The sequence below is a fragment of the Vicugna pacos genome, chromosome 3 (genome assembly GCF_048564905.1).
Source record: "Vicugna pacos chromosome 3, VicPac4, whole genome shotgun sequence".
Lineage (NCBI taxonomy): Eukaryota > Metazoa > Chordata > Mammalia > Artiodactyla > Camelidae > Vicugna > Vicugna pacos.
In genome coordinates, this window is record NC_132989.1 from 80,571,107 (window position 1) to 80,588,060 (window position 16,954).

General features: G+C 36.4%; 2 protein-coding genes across 4 annotated transcripts in view; one reads left to right on the plus strand and one right to left on the minus strand.

The window, feature by feature from the left end:
• The window catches only part of NDUFAF2 (NADH:ubiquinone oxidoreductase complex assembly factor 2), a 151,142-nt gene extending 138,157 nt beyond the window's left edge, over positions 1-12,985 (minus strand). Inside the window, exon 1 of the mRNA XM_006206032.4 lies at positions 12,775-12,985. Coding sequence (XP_006206094.1) covers positions 12,775-12,901 — 127 coding nt within the window. The 5' untranslated portion in view covers positions 12,902-12,985. The remainder of the gene's footprint in view (positions 1-12,774) is intronic.
• ERCC8 (ERCC excision repair 8, CSA ubiquitin ligase complex subunit) overlaps positions 12,973-16,954 on the plus strand; it is a 53,032-nt gene continuing 49,050 nt past the window's right edge. For all 3 annotated transcript variants that reach the window (XR_012071440.1, XM_006206030.4, XM_072958615.1), the window contains exon 1: positions 12,973-13,215. Coding sequence is in view for 2 of the 3 variants with exons in the window: in XM_006206030.4 (XP_006206092.2) it covers positions 13,139-13,215 (77 nt within the window). In the remaining variant the exon portion in view is untranslated. The remainder of the gene's footprint in view (positions 13,216-16,954) is intronic.

Here is a 16,954-nt window from a genome sequence, read left to right on the forward strand (position 1 = left end):
AGTTGTGTTTCCATTTTCATTTGTGTTGAGGTATTTTCTGATTTCCTCTTTGATTTCTTCATTAAACTATTGGTTTTTAAATAGCATGTTGTTTAGTCTCCACATTTGTGCTTCCCCGTTTTTCTTGCTGTAACTTGATTTCTAGTTTCATACCACTATGGTCAGAAACATTGCTTGATATAATTTGTACCATCTTAAATTTATTGAGGCTTATTTTGTGACCTAGCATGTGATCTAAATGGAAAACATTTCATATGCACTTGAAAAGAATCTGTATTCTGCTGCTTTGGGATGGAATGTCCTGTAGATTTCTGTTGAGTCCAACTGGTCTAATATGTCACTTAAGATCATTTTTCCTTAGTGATTTTCTGTCTGGATGATCTGCCCACTAATGTAAGTGGAGTGTTAAAATACTATTACTGCATTACTGTCAATTTCTCACTTTATGTCTGTTAATATTTACTATATGTATGTAGGTGCTTCTGTATTAAGTACATATCCTAATGAGTGTTACAGCCTCTTCCTGTATTGATCCTTTTATCTTATATAACGTCCTCCTTTGTCTTTTACTATGGATTTTGTTTTAAAGTCTATCTTATCTGTAACGAGTATTGCTACCCTTGCTTACTTTGTCTGTGTCTTCAGCTCTGAAGTGAGTCTTTTGTAAGCAGCATAGAGATGGGTCTTGTTTTATTTTTCAATCCAGTCAGCAACCCTGTGTCTTCTGAATAAAGCATTTAGTCTACTGACATTTACAGTGATTATTGGTAGGTATACACTTATTGTCATTTTGTTATTTGTTTTCTGGTTATTTTTGTAGTTCTCTATTCTCTTCTTTTGCTTTCTTCCCTTGTGGTTTTATGATTTCCTTTATTAGTATGCTTGTGTTTTTTTCTCTCTAGTTTTTGTGTATCTATTGTAGGTTTTTGATTTGTGGTTACCATGGGGTTCATTTTTACTGACCTCTAACTCTATCTACTTGTTTTAAACAGGTCTCCATTTAAGTTCAAACACATTCTAAAAGACCTACATATTTTAAACCCACCTTGTATTTTCTGTATTTGATGTCATATTTTACATCTCTATGTTTATTCCTTTACTAACAATTGTAGTTGTAGTATAACAATTTTTTCTTTTAATCTTTATACTAGTTTAGTTAGTGGTTGATCCTCAGCCTCTCCTCTGTATTTGCCTTTACTAGTGAGCTTTTTTCTTTCCTATACTTATGTTTGTTATAGCCTTTTCTTTTCCACTTGGAGAAGACCCTTTTTCTTTAGAGTAGGTTTAGTATTGATGAACTCTTTCAGTTTATGCTTGTGTGAGAATATCTTTATCTTTTATCATTTTAATTAAGATATGTCTTGATGTGAGTCTGCTTGGGTTCATCTTGTTTGACACCTTCTGTGATTCCTTTACCTGTATATCTTCTTTCTTCTTCAAGTTTGGGAAATTTTCAGCCATAATTTCATCAAATATGTTTTCAACTTCCTTCTCTGCCTCTTCTCCTTCTGGAACACCTTTAAAGCAAACATTTGTATGCCTGATATTGTCTCACAGATTCCTTAAGTTGTTCTCACTTTTGAAAATTTGTCTTTCTTTTTGCTATTCTGATTGGGTAATTTCCATTATTCTACCTCCCAGATCACTTACGCTTTTTTCTGTATCACCCAGTCTGCTATTAATTCCTTCTATTGTGTTTTTCTTTTCAGTTACTGTATTCTTCAATTCTGATAGTTTTTTTTAACACTGTCTAGTCCCTTGTTAAAATTTTCACTGTGTTCATCTATTCTTTTCCCTAATTCAGTTAGCATTATTATTACTAATGAATGTTTTGAACTCTTTTTCTGGTAAATTGTTTATTTATGTTTCATTAGTTGTTTTTTCAGGAGCTTTCTCTTCCTTTTTCAACTGAAACAAATTCTCCTGTCCTCTCATTTTGCTTAACTTTCTTTCTCTATGAAATTACGTGGAAAAGTTATCTATTGCAATCTTGCAGTACTGTCTTTGTGTGAGAGCTTCCCTATACAGGCTGCATGTGTCCAGTGGCTTTGGTGAGAGAGCTGGATCTGATGTGAACATAAGTCACATTTTTCCCCAGGGTGACATAGCAGCTAGGTAGGAAGCAGGGCTGAAGATGGAGTAGCTAGAGTGCCAGGTGAGAGTCAGGACTTCCCTGCTTAGTGTCCAACATAACCCTATTGGGGGTGGTGGGTCCCAAGTTGCTGGAGCAAAGGTCCTGAGGATCGGACCTGAGCTGGCTCTGTTCCTTTAACTGTGCATCTCCTCCCACCCCAAATGCCCGCCCAGTATCAGCATTCTCACCCCAGAGGTGAGTAGTGCTGGAGCAAGAGGGGCTAATGTGGTGCTCAGTGTGGGTGTGGGTGTGGGCTGTGTTGGCCCCAGCTGCAGTCCGTATCCCAGACAGCTTCTGATGAGCACTCTGTGTAAGCACCAGTAACAGCTATCCCCACCTTGCTCAGATGCCGCTCCAGGTATGGGCACCTTTGTCTCTCACAGCCAAGCTTTTCCTTGCCTGCTGCAGCCATCAGCATAGTATGGACCTGTGCCAAAGAACAGGTAGGGCAGGTGCAGGTGCTCAGCAGGTTGGGACACAGGCTGTGGCAGTCCAGTCAAAGTCAGAGTCCTGGATTGCTTCTGATGTGCTGCTTCTGTAAGTGCCCATAGTGGCTGTCCTTGTCCAGCCCAGAGACCACTCCAGGTCTGAAGAGCCTTTGTGCCTCACAACTGAGCTCTCCTCTCAGCCTGCAGCGGCCTGTGCCCCAATGTGGAGCTGCATCGTGGAGTAAACGGGGCAAGAGCAGTCATTCAGCTTAGCCTGGGGCATATGCCAGGGCAGGAAACCACCCAGTGACCCATACAGTTTCAGGCCACCCTGTTTCGGGAGTAAGCAAGCATATAAGCACTCCTCACAAGCAGAGTCCAAGCTTCCAAGAGCCCTCCTGTTAGTCCCACTGGTCCTCCAAACAGCCAAGGGGACTCAGCTTCCCACTGTCAGACCCCAGAGCTGGGGCACCCAATATATGGCTCGAACCACTCACTCTCCAGGGAGGATCTCCTCTTCAAGTCCCCTACCAAGGCCACGAGTCCCAACCTAATCACCTCACTTCCCTTCCTACTCGATTTCGTGTGGATCTTTCTTACAGTCTTGGTTGTACAGGAGCCTTTCTGCCACTCTCCAGAAAGTTTTCATTGAAATTTTTCCACATGTAGATGTATTTTTGATGTGATCATAGGAAAAGGTGAGTTCTGAACCCTCCTACTCCACCATCTTGATCTCCTCTTTCAATTTTGTAATTCTTGTAGAGTAAAAAATACTTAGTCTCCAAAGAGCAGCAGAAATGAATTGCTGAACTAAGTAGTACTTCAAAAAGTGAGAGGGCTAAGTAAGGAAAGTTTCAACTGATTTACCTTGTCACCAAGAAACTTGGGTTCCTTGATAAACACAAGTAGAGCTCATTACTGAATGACCTTGACAACTCAACACTAGATCTATTATTTTTCATTTGTTGTAATTCTTTCACAAATACAGTGAATTATAACAAGTACTAGGAATAGGAATAGTGTCTAATTCACAAGATTTAATAATACTAACTACAATTATTGCCATTATTGATATTACTACTCTTAATGTAAAGCAATTATGAAATCCTCAAAGCAAAAGAGGACAAGTAACACTTTTTCTCTCATGAAATATTTTCAGCCTCAGTTAAAAACAGATATAACATAGCTTAGTTACTTATTCATTATTACTTTCCATTTCTGATCAAAAGATCCCATATTTCCCTGGCAGGGAAAGGCAGAATTGAAGATTAAAGTTCCTTAAATTCCTTTCAAAGCCAGTATAAAGTAGTGACTATATGACTGAATAATTTCATCCTCCTATTTTTCTCTTGGATGAAAGTATGACACAGATGTGGTTCTACTGGTATGAGATGGGAATGCAATCAAGGACTACAGGAAAAATGTTGAAATTTTTCCTTCATCAAAATACAATTAAGTGTTTAAGTACATGCATGCATATACACACAAACTAAGGGGATTCAATAAGCAATTGAAATAATCTCAGAGGAAAACAAAATTAAGAAATGAATTTTTTTAATAAAGATAAGAAAATGAAAAATCCAACATTCAGGCAACTCTGAGGTAACTTATATAAAAAAATTAATGATTTTTATTATTTTATATTCAACAAAGAATTTTAAAGTAAGCTCAACTTCCTTTTTTAGGTATCCCTAAACAGAAGGCATGTTTTAGTTAAAAATCATAAAACATTTTAGGATATTCTATCAAGTAATGATGCCCATGGTTATGATTACATTATATTACCTCTGACAACTCAAGACAGAATATTACTTACTGTAGGAAAAATTAAATGTATTTTTTTAAATTATGGTCAGTTCTTCAAAATATAATTCATTTATATCATTGTGCATTACCAACTAGGAATAATCCACAGTGTCATTTGGGAATCCTTATCTTAAGATTAGCACTTTATATAGCAGTAGTGCAGGGTTTATTTGGAAGGAAAAAAAAATATATATATATCAATTATTTTAGAGAAAAGATTCCTTCAAATCAGCTCAAAGAAAATATTAACTGCCAACCTATATTTTTTTAAGACAAGGCTGCCATCTGCTGGAAAAACATGAAATGTCTTCATTATTTCCCAAACGTTAGAGTAAGTATCACATTCAAAAGAGCTATATCATGATCTTCCAATTACCTACTGAAACAAGACACATCTTAATAATTCTGACCACTTGATTTGTTTGACTTCTAATAACTACATCTTAATTGAATGCCAATTAATTATAGTTTTTAGTACATTTAAATGCTAAATACAAATAGGCTGAGGTGACATCAAAAACAATGCAGCTCAATGCAAAAATGGGCAGAACACCTAAACAAGCAAATCTCCAATGAAGACACACAAATGGTCAATAGGCACATGAAAAAAATGCTCAATACTGCTAATTATCAGAGAAATGCAAATCAAAACTACAGCGAGGTATCATCTCACACCTGTCAGAATGGCCATCATTCAAAAGTCCACAAATGAAAAAACAAAACAAAACAAAAACAAAAACAAAAACAAAAGTCCACAAATGATAAATGCTGGAGAAGGTGTGGAGAAAAAGGAACCCTCCTACGTAGGTGGTGGGAACGTAGTTTGATGCAGCCATTATGGAAAACAGTATGGAGATTCCTCAAAAAACTAAAAATAGATTCACCAAATGATCCAGCAATCCCACTCCTGGGCATATATATTTGGAGGGAACTCTAATTTGAAAAGACATATGCACCTCAATGTTCATAGCAGCACTATATACAATAGAAGACATGGAAACAACCTAAACGTCCTTTGACAGATGACTGGATAAAGAAGTTGTGGTATACTTACACAACGGAATACTACCCAGCCATAAAAATAATAAAATAATGTCATTTGCAACAACATGGATGGATCTAGAAATCGTCATTCTAAGTGCAGTAAGCCAGAAAGAGAAAGAAAAATACCATATGATACCACTCACATGTGGAATCTCAAAAAAGAAAAAAAGAGGACAGGAAATGAACTCATCCACAAAACAGAAACAGACTCGCAGACATAGTAAACCACCTTATGGATACCTGGGGAAAAGGGGTGAGAAGGGATAAATTGGGAGTTTGAGATTTGCAAATGTTAGCCACTATATATAAAAGTAGATTTTTAAAAATTTCTTTTGTATAGCACAGGGAACTATATTCAATATCTTGTAACAACCTTTAATGAAAAAGAATATGAAAACGAATTTATGTATGTATATGCATGACTGGGATATTGTGCTGTACACCAGAAACTGACAAATTGTATATACTGCAGTAAAGAGTAAATTTAAAAAAACAATGCAGCTCTATAATTACACGTAACAGTTGGATGATGGAGGTTTTGAATTATCAGATGATGATATATTCATCCTGAAAGTAAAAAATAAGACTAGATATCATTGCAGAAGTTTGATGTTAGCAACTAAGATAAGTTCAAACTGGAACCACATTAGAAATGTTATGGAAAAGATACTGTTATTTCTAATAAGAATACTTCAGTACCTGAAAAATAATTTGGCCCATTTATCACAAATAAAATGAAAAACATGCCTTAATTACCTGTTTTAAAATTTTATAAAACTACTTCATCATTTTCTATGGTGTTAAAACCTTGCTTTGTTTTGGTTTTATAATTCAGAGTCCATAAATAACTCAATTCATTGAACAGCTGTTTTTTTTGAGTACCTACTCTGTACCCAGGCACATACACATAGAGTTCATTCAAGTATTCAAAATGAAACTAACATCTCATGTTTAAGATAAGGATAATAATCTCTAGTTATACAGTTGTTGTAAAGACTCCACAAATGGTAACTATCTTTAATGGAAGTATTACTAAAAAGAGGAATCTTGTGTTCTGGAGATATATACTGAAATGTTAATAGATTAATTGACATGATGTTTGGTATTTGGTTTAAAATAAGAGAAGTGAGTGGAGGGGTAGAGAGAAAAAAATTTAATCATGAGTTGATAACTTTGAAGTGAGTGATGGATACATGGAGGTTTATTTTATCATTCTCTACCTTTTGTTTAAAATATTTCATAATTCAATAGTTAAAGATAAATGAATATATAAATAAAACTGAAGTGATTCTCAAATTAGAAAAAAGGTAAAGTCCAACTATTTTTTTAAAAAGGAAACACACAAAAATGGTATAAAATAACCTTCAATGTTTAACAAAATTCAATTTTAGGTTAACAAACCTCAATTTCAAATTATCATCTTTAAAGTATGGTTTCCTGATTTAGCTTTCCCAAACTGTCTGGGAACTTCATATTCAAATGCCATTTTTCTAACCAAAAAGCATGAAATGTAAAATTCAGAAAATGTTATTATAAACAATGTGTTTGGCACACTGATTATCCAACTATACATGAATTTAAATATACTCATATAAGTATAGAAAGTATAGAAAATATAATTTGGCAGTAAATGCTTTCATGAAAATCTTGGCACAGATTTTTCTTTGCTCATAATTTTTATAAATATACAGATAATGCTTCATTAAAAAACAGAGAACAAAATGAAAAAATCTTTTAGGATGAAAGATTTTCTAATGTTGGACTTGAATAGATCTATTTCATAATTAGTAAAATACGAACAGTTTGAAAATAACTTCCAGAAGCCTACTATAAACAATTCACTATACAAAGAGCCCTAACAAAGGTTATACAGTTTTAAAAAATGTGTTCCAAAAATACATCTACCATGTTTGATGAATTATTTGTCCTGGATTCTGAAAGAAGGCATCACTGTTACCCACTGTCAACTGCTATTCCTGCCTTGCCCCCAACCAATTCCATTTTGGGAACATAACTGAAGCTCAGTACTATGAAAAGTAACAGACTAGATGCAACTCTTAAATAGCTACATTCAATTAATTTCAATATTATTTTTTGAATGCTGAAAGTTAAATACTATCTTATTCAACTCCTTGATAGAAAATTATGTAAGCTTTCAGATTTGAGCTTTCCTAATAGCATAAATAACTAGGCTTCTTACAAAACTATTGATCTAAAGATTAGATTAAAAACAAGTATCAGTTTCAAGATGGACTCAAAGGTCACAAATGTCAGCCAGGTAGTTTGGATGTATTCTCAGGTAATGGGAAGCCACCAAAATGACACGGTTCCCAAATACCTGTCTCTTACTCTCATGTGATTATTCTTTGCCTGTTTGAATCCAACTATCCCTATAGATTGAATTATCACCTGTATTAAGATGGCTTCCAAATTTGTATTTTAATCGCTGACATATTTGGAACTGCAGATCTGAACATACAACTGCCTGATCACACAGTTGCCCTGTTATAAGCAATGGACTCTATTTATGTTTCCATCAAACCAACCTTATTGCCTCCCTCTCTATTTGCATTAGTCCCTCTTAGCCTCTGTTTGCATCAATCAGTACACCACCATCCCCTCTTGTTCTCCAGAATTAAAACAATAAAATCATCGTTGGCCTCTCCTCTTTTTCTTCCCCTTCTACTAGTCTAACTCATTATCAAGTCCAAAAGTTTTGCTAAATTAAAACTTTTCTTTCCATTTCCATCACTTCAGTTCATAAGATCTCTTTCTAGGATCACGGTAAATCTAGCAATGCTCCCATCTAACAGAATTTTAATTCCCTCCCTCTCCCTTCTAGTTCATCTTCTACAAGACTTACAGAGTCATTTATCTAAAAGCTCTAATCATGTCACGAACTTTCCCCGTTGAAAAGTTTTCAATGGCTACTTACTACCTACAGAATGAAGTACAAATTTCAAATTTATGCAAGGCCTTTTATAACCTGACCTTATCGATCCCCTCACTAGAAAAGCTTTCTCTTGTTCTTCTACACTGAAGTCTACCCATCGGGGACTATCCTCTAATTTCTGTGGTATTTCCTACCCCTTCCTAGCCCTGACCAGAAACACTCTTCTATCACCCTTTCTGAAATCGTACTTTCCCTTCAAGGTGCTGATCAAATGTTTCTATTTATCTCCCAGGTAAATTAAATTCTCCCAGTTACAATTAAAGACAAGGCACTTTTTTCTTTTTCTAGTATAGCTCTAATAGTCTGAAAGTTGCTTCTTATAAAAATCAAAACAACTACCCTCTGATCTAAGTTCTGAGTTAAAGGGCTATACAGATGAGCCTAATCCTTTTCTGTTCCACAATTTTTCAAATACTTGAAGCTCCTCCTGAATCTTCTCTTCAGAGGGTAAACTTTCTCAAGATTCATAGCTAATAATACTTACAGGTATAATTTCTAGAAAATTTCATCACCATAACTACCCCTGTTTGGATACTTTATATTTCTAAGCATCTCTCTTAAAGTGTGGTGTCCAGAACCAAACACAATACTCCAAACATGCATTTTTGCAAATTATGCACAATATTCACTCCACCCCACCAAATTTGGACATTTCAATATCTACTAGCAAATTAATTGAAAATAGTCCTTCAGTTAATAAACTTGTTAGTTTTTAAATGGGTTTAGATGCTTAATATATGTGCAAAAGAAGGTGAAAATAATAAAACAAGGTCCAAAGAGATTCAAGTCAGAATCAAGTATACTTCCTTTCTTTACCTTAGAAAGGAAGAGAATTATTTTTTGAAACATGAGATAAATGGAATCAAATGGATAAACACTTGCAATTTTCTATATAAAGTTTACTTGAGGAATCTTTTACTAAATAATCTATCATAGAGCAAGCAAGCTTTCAATGAAAATATGCAACTTCTTTCCTGAAACGCCGTACAATTTTTATTAAGTTAAAGTTTCAACAATTCTAAACTTAAATTCAGCTGACTAGACAAAACTCAAAAGACTTCTTTTGAATTATATAACAACAGCTTTTCTGTCATTAAATAATATCCTACATGGAAAATATAGTAGTTTGTTGATGATTGGCACCACAGTAATTAACTGAATTAAAAGAAAAATTAATTTCCTCTAAAGAGCTCTTAAATATTCTTCATTGGTGGTGTTGAATGCTTAACAACTTATGCAATTCAAAGAAAACTCAAGGAGATCTCTAAAAAACCACCTTTTGTATTAAAGAAATAAAAAAGATGACTTACTTTCAGAAAACTTGCTTTAAAACAAATTAAAAATATTTTCCCTTAAAATGATTATAAATCAATAAAAAATGTTAAAAAAAGAATAAAGTACTGATTGAGGCTACAAAAAAAAAAGATGAGTGGATAAAGAAGTTGTAGTATACTTATACAATGGAATCCTACTCAGCCAAAAAAATGAATAAAATAATGCCATTTGCAGCAACATGGATGGACCTGGAGATTGTCATTGTAAGTGAAGTAAGCCAGAAAGAGAAAGAAAAATACCATATGATATCACTCATAAGTGGAATCTGAGAAAAAAAAAGACACAAATGATCTTCTTTATAAAACAGAAACAGATTCACAGACATAGAAAACAAACTTGTGGTTACCGGGGGGAAAGAGGGTGGGAAGGGATAAATTGGGAGTTTAAGATTTGCAGACACTACCTACCATATATCAAGTAGATAGATAACAAGTTTATACTGTATAGCACAGGGAACTATATTCAATATCTTAGAGTAACCTATAATGAAAACGAATATGAAAATGAATATATGTATGTACATGTATGACTGAAAAATTATGCTGTATGCCAGAAACTGACACAAAATTGTAAACTGACTAGACTTCAATAAAAAAAATTAGATCTGTTTAAAAAAAAATTTTCCCTTGATTTCTAGTAGAAGGTTTAAAGAATGTGTAACACTGCTTACAGACTGTACAACAAATCTGTGCCCCAGGCCTCAATTATCTAAAAACTGAGGCACACAGAGGTATTAGATAGCATACAGTGGTTCTAATACATCATCAATAAAAGTCTGATTTTCCCACAACCAAGAGTACACATATCTAAAATAAACTAACTGAAGTATAAATTGGCAAAAGCACTTAGGGAAACAACTTGGTATTATAATAAAGAGAAACATCCTTAGACTCACAAATTATATTCTTTTAGGATACACATGATTTTGTCAATTTAAGTCTTTCTTTAAAGACACTGTATTTTCACTGAAATGAAACTGATACAAAAAAATTTTAATAGTCAAAAGATTTGAACAGATACTTACAAAAATCTGAAGATGGCAAATAAGCACGTAAGATTTCTGAACATCCTCAGTCATTAGGAAGATGAAAAGTAAAACCACAGTGAAATAACACTATCTACCTATTAGAATGGCTAAAATAAAAATAAAAAAAAAAAAACCAGAATACCAAGTGCTGATGTGATTGTGAAACTAGAACTTTTATGCGCTGTTGGCAAGAATGCAAAATGGTACAGCCAATTTTGAAAATAGTTTGGCAGTTTCTTATAAAGTTATATATACATTTACCACACAACTCAGCAATTGCACTCCAAGCTTTTCACCCAAGAGAAATTACGTTTACATGAAATCTTATATGGGAATGTTTATAGGATTTCCCCATAATCACCAAAAACTTGAAACAACCTAAATGTCCTTCAGCTGGTAAATAGATAAATTGTGGAAAAGTCATATAATGGAATATTACTTAGTAGAAAAGGAACTACTGACACATGGAGGACTCTCATCTGCATGATGCACATGAAATAAGTTAGACTCAAAAAACTACACCTTTTATAATTCCCTTTACATGATATTCTGGAAAAGGCAAAACTATAGGAACATAAAACAGGCAAGTGGTTGCCAAGGGCTGGTTATGGGGCGAGGGAATGGACTACTAAGGGGTAGGAGGGACTTTGGGGGTGATGGAACTGTTCTATATCTTGATTGTGCAGATACTTCACACGACTACGCATTTGTCAAAAATCATAAAACCAGAAAGGATGAATATTACTGTATATAAATTATACTTCAATTAAAAAAAAAGCTCCATCTGATGTTTTTCCTATTTTTTAAAAATGTTACCTGAAAACTTACGGAAAAGAAACATCTTTCCCCCATTGCTTGCAATCTGTCAAGAAATACTTCACCACCATGCTAGGTTCTTTCTGGACTTTTTTTAAAGGACATATTTCCTGCCCTGACAAAGTTTAAAAGCTTATTACGGAAGCAAGTTTAAGATATTAAAATAAGTTACTGAAAAGGGCTAGGCAAAACAATTTTGAGTGATAAATCAAAGAATACACTTTTATATATGTTCTACGAAGAAGGAAGAAGAAACTCTTGTCAAGAGTTACAGAAATGAATGGAACACAATTTTGAAAGGACTCTTCTCAATATTGTTATTATTACCACCTCTAGCTTTCAAGTGAGGATACTGAGAGTTGGCGAGGACAAATATTTCGTCCGTGATCCCTCAGCTATTAGGTGTCAAAGTTGAGACTGTAAGCTTTTCTGACCCCAAAGCCTGAAATATTTTGCATCGCAGTGCTGGAACACAGAGATTATGAAGGCTAACACGTGGTGTGCTTTCAATGAACAGGAACGTCCCCTAAATCCCCGAACTCCGGATTTCGCTCGAATCCTACACAGAAGTACGATTAGAGCGCTGGATCTTAAAGTGAGCTCAACAGGGTCTTGGAGTGCAAACTCCAGGGGAAACGTAACGTGGCGCCTCGTGGGGATCTCTTTTCCACGCTGTCAGTGTGCATGGACCTACTTCTAACAGTTTTGGCTGTGAGGAAGGTGACGCCAGAGCCATGCAAAAAGGTCAACACCAAGAAAGAGGAGAGCGGAGGCGCTCAAAATACACCTCTTTAATTACCAACGCCGTCCTGGTCGCAAGGGGGACACAGGAGGAGGAAAGAAAGGCATTTCCCTACCCCTTCCCGAGACCTCTGGTAAAAGACCTGCGTAGACTTGTCCCTGTCGACGTCTCCCGATAGCAAGGACCCACGCTGGGGCGTCCTCCGCCCGCAAGGCTCTCGGCGCTGGGAGGAGAGGGGTGTGTGCGCGGGCCGCGGCCGGGCGAAGGACCCAGCCGCTGCGGCGCGGGGACGGCTGGTACTCGCCGGGCGGCTCGGCGAAAGCCTGAGAGAAAGGCGGCGGGCAGAGCGGAGGGGCGGCGGAGTGAACCCACTTGGGTTGTCCTCTCTGGTGATTATCACAAGTGCCGCGCGGTGCGTTAGTTTACCAAACGCTCTCCCTTTCCCCTCGTTTCCCCACCGCTCAATTGCCGCCCTCGCTCTCATCTCACCTCTCCAGTTCCTGTACTCCGGGATGTAGTAGTATTTGTTGCCGAACCGGTCTGTGCCCACTAGCTCCTTCACTTCCTTTGACAGCGGTCTCCACAAGACGCGGAACAAATCCTGAAACCAACCCATGCCGCCCGAAGGCCCCCAGCTGGTGTCGGGCCAGAAAAAGAGTTCCGCCCCCACCGCTGACCCCGCCCACCGGCTCAGAGGAGTCCCACCCTCCTCCATCCGCACACCCTCTAATAACGGCACTCACCATTGGTCGGATGGCATCAGGCTTGCCCAATGAGAGACTCCGCTGTTTCAGCCCGCCTCCGAGTTCTGTCATGGCGGCGTCCGGTTCTCTAATCTGTGCGAAGGGACGGGATGCTAGGGTTTTTGTCGGCGCGACAAACGGGTTTGGACGACCCTCTTCGCCTCCAGAGAGCGGAGTCCACACGGAGGTAAAGAAAACCTTGCTCTTTTCTCTAATATGCCAGAATGTCTGGGCCAATGGCTGTGTTAGCCTAGTCTCCCTTTCCCGCCTCATTATCACTCGCTTCCCAAACCACACTCGGCTTTACACTCCTGCTCCTTGGCTTGCGAAAATAGAATTCCTTTTATACACTTGCAGGCAGGTGGGGGCGCTATAAACCTAAATGAGGATATTTTCGCTTTAATTTATTCTTTCTTCCTCATTACTTTTCTCGTCTCCCAAGTAATAATTTTTCCCCGAGGATTCGTTCATTCAGTGAGTCGACATATTTATTGAGCTCCTGCTATGTGCCAAGCAATATGTAAAAGGCCAGGAGCTGAACAAAGTTTAGCATGACTGGAGCAAAGAATTGAGGGGAGAGGGCCATTGACAAGTGAAATGGTGAAGTAGGCTGGGACTAGACCGGGAAGAGACTTGTGTGCTTGGTTAAGAGTATGAGGTGAGAATAAGGTGACAACTATTGCATTTTGTCGCCTGCTTGGAGAATGGATTGAAGTTCAGAGCAAGAGTGGGAGCCAAGTTACTAACTGTCTCAAGAAAAGAAGTGATAGATGCCAGAGCCAGGCACATGACATTTGGGACCAAAAGGGTGAAGATATTTGAAAAATATTTAAGAAATAGAATCAACCAGCCATGGAAATTGGTTATAGTGAATAACGAAAAAGGAGGAGTAAGCAGTGATTCCCAGCTGTGTGCCTTGTATGGCAAGGTGAATGATGGTGATATCTCTCCCCAAAGGAGCAAGTTTTACTTTAATTTGCCCCGTATTGATTTTTCCCATATTGCTTTCAAAGAACTTGTGAAGATTTCACTTGGAGAGTGGAGGGCACAGTTGCATATATATGTTTGATGGTTAGGAGAAAGTTAGACATCTAAATGCAAGATGATACGAGAAATGAGGAGACCATAAGATCAAGTAGGCACAATTTTTGGAGTAAGAAGAGAGTTCAATGATAAAAACCTGAAAAAATATCAACACTTAAAGTTAGGAAGAAGATGAGACTGCTAACAGACTGAAAAGGGGTAACCAGAGGAAAACCAGGGTGGTGAGGTATCATGGATGCTGAGAGAAGACTGTTTAAAGAGGGAGCCATCAAAGGTGTCAATTGCTGCCCCCAAATCCCTCCTTTGCTCTCAGTAGTTCTCCATCCCATTACTCTGATTTATTTTCTTCATTCAATTAATTGCTATTGTATTATATATTGCTATTATATTATATATTTATTTTCTTGCTAGTATATTGTCTTCTTAACCCCTTATTCCCAGTGCCTGAAAGACGGTTCGGCACAATTTGTGTGATATTTTGTGTTCTAAGGTGTATTATCCTTACATTTTAGTATTATGCTTTTAGAATGAGTAAATATGTTTCTGAATAGTGCATGTAATTTTACCTAAATAAGTAAGCATTATTTTTCTTAACCATGTTTTGGTTAGTTTTAAGCATGATTAAGGTTGCATCTACTGCTGTCATCTTGTCCCCAGCCCCAGTTAGTACACAGTTGACAATAATTCCTTTTCAGCTAGGTTGTCCACTCTAATAAAAGCATACAAACATACCCAGAGATTTTTATTCCACTGACTGCAGGAACTCAAGCAAAATGTCATGTGCTGTCATCAGAAGTTGTCAGTCTGCTTTGATTATGTGGCTTGTTTCCACCAAGTAGTTCTGCAGTTCTTCCTAACTGATCAGCAAAGTAAACTTTGGATAATGGGTGAAGTTGTCTGTTATCTTAAATTTCAGTAAAAATAGCAGTACTTTTTTGAAAAGAAGCAGCATTATTTTTTCCCTAATATGTCCAGAAGTCTTATAGCAGTAATAATTTAAATCATGTGCTGAACAAAGTTTAGCATGATGGAGCAGAGAACTGGGGGGAGAGAGCCATTGGCAAGAGACGAAGCTGGCAAAGTAGGCGGGGACTAGAAGCACATGATTTAAATTTGGTTTCTCAGAGTCTTAATTCCAAAAAGTTCCTGGTCTAAGGAAGCTACTAAATATAGCTCTTTAGCACAGTCAGAATTCTGTGACCTAAACCTCTTACTTCATTAGAAGAAATGAATTTCAAAATGATGAAAGTTTTCTAACCAAATTAATCCGTCTGTAAATGGATTTTATTTCCTCTATAAGACACACTGATTCCCTGAGCATACTTATCACTTCTGGTTAGAAATCTATAGTAATTCCACGCACATCTCTCCTACCATTGCTTTGTGTGCTTATCAAAAGTCGGTGTTTGTCCCTAATCCTGTTAATGCAGGTTTTACTTATTTGTTTATATCATTTTAGTGTGAGCTGATGAAGTATGAATACAAAAGTTGCTGTTCTTACAAAAACTGAATGAACCACTTTTGAAATACTCAGTGCAAACAAATGGCTTAAAACAAAGTGAGATATGACTGAGACAATTATTATAAAAGATTTGGGGAAAGTGTAAAAAGATGAAACAGTTTTTCTCAACTTTCCAAAATATTGAAATCACATAGGGTATTTGGAAAAATATTCATGATAAAGTTCCAGTCCCAGGGATTCTAATTTAATTGGTCTAGGATGCTAGGATTTTTTAAAGTGTCCAGGTGATTGTCATGTGTAGCTAGAGTTGAGAAACATTGCTTGAGAAAGATTCCACATTCAGTTATTTTGCATATGCCTTAAATTTTCACCCAACTAACATAAATAAGTTAACATATAAACAAATTTTGAAAATCCCTGAAAATCATAAAATATATATAATATGGGTATGGTTTATAGAAGAAGATATGGCCCTCTGTTCAGCACATTTAATTCTTCTTCAGACAGTTAGCAAATAGACAGTCCTTGCTTTGCATAGTAGTGCATATCCAGAAAACTGATTGTGTAAGCTGAAACCTATACAGTGATCTTAATAACTTGTGGAGAAAATCACAATTCTTCTGTGACCTTTAAAATTTTTTTGTCAAAACACCAGAAGACTGTCAGTATTTACAGAGAAATGAAAAAATAGTATAAGCTAATATTTAACACATTGTAATGTCAAACATTAGAAATGATACGAAGCGAAGTATATGTCTTTGTAAAAAGAAAAAAGAAAAAAAAAATCCCAGCCTGTTAAGAGTAGTTTGAGCTGTGCTTGTCTTTTTCTCATTGTACAATTTACAATGCAAGTTGAGCTTCTTTCTTTTCAATATATCTTTTCTATACATTGGCTAATTATCACACTCCTTTCTAAATTTGTATCAGATCCCAACATTTTGTCCTTTTCATTGTCAATGTCATGAAATATCTCCAAGAGTTCTCTTAATGTGAAGATTTTTGCCAGTGTCACTTCCTCTGGGACATCTTCAGCCTTTTCATCACAAACACTTTTCCTCATTTATGTCAATAGGTTCACCTTCATTGATTTCCTCCATCTGCATATCTAGAGTTTCTAAAATGGCAGCAGTGTAGACATTCCTGCAGTCAGCTATCTTTTATAATTCCATTTATGTTCAGTTTGAGTTTCACTTCCAGCATTATCATTTTGCATTGCTTTTGTGCACTTTAATTTTGTTTGCCAGTTTCCTCAATCAGTTATGTGTTTTTGTGAAATTCCTTATGAGTTTATCTCAGGGGCACAGAGGTAACAAAACTAAACACTGTGTGTGAACTGAAAACAAATGCAGTGATCATCTACAGACTTTGAAAGAAGTCATACAAAGTGGTTGTTAATTATGATGTGCATATTGTTTTTATA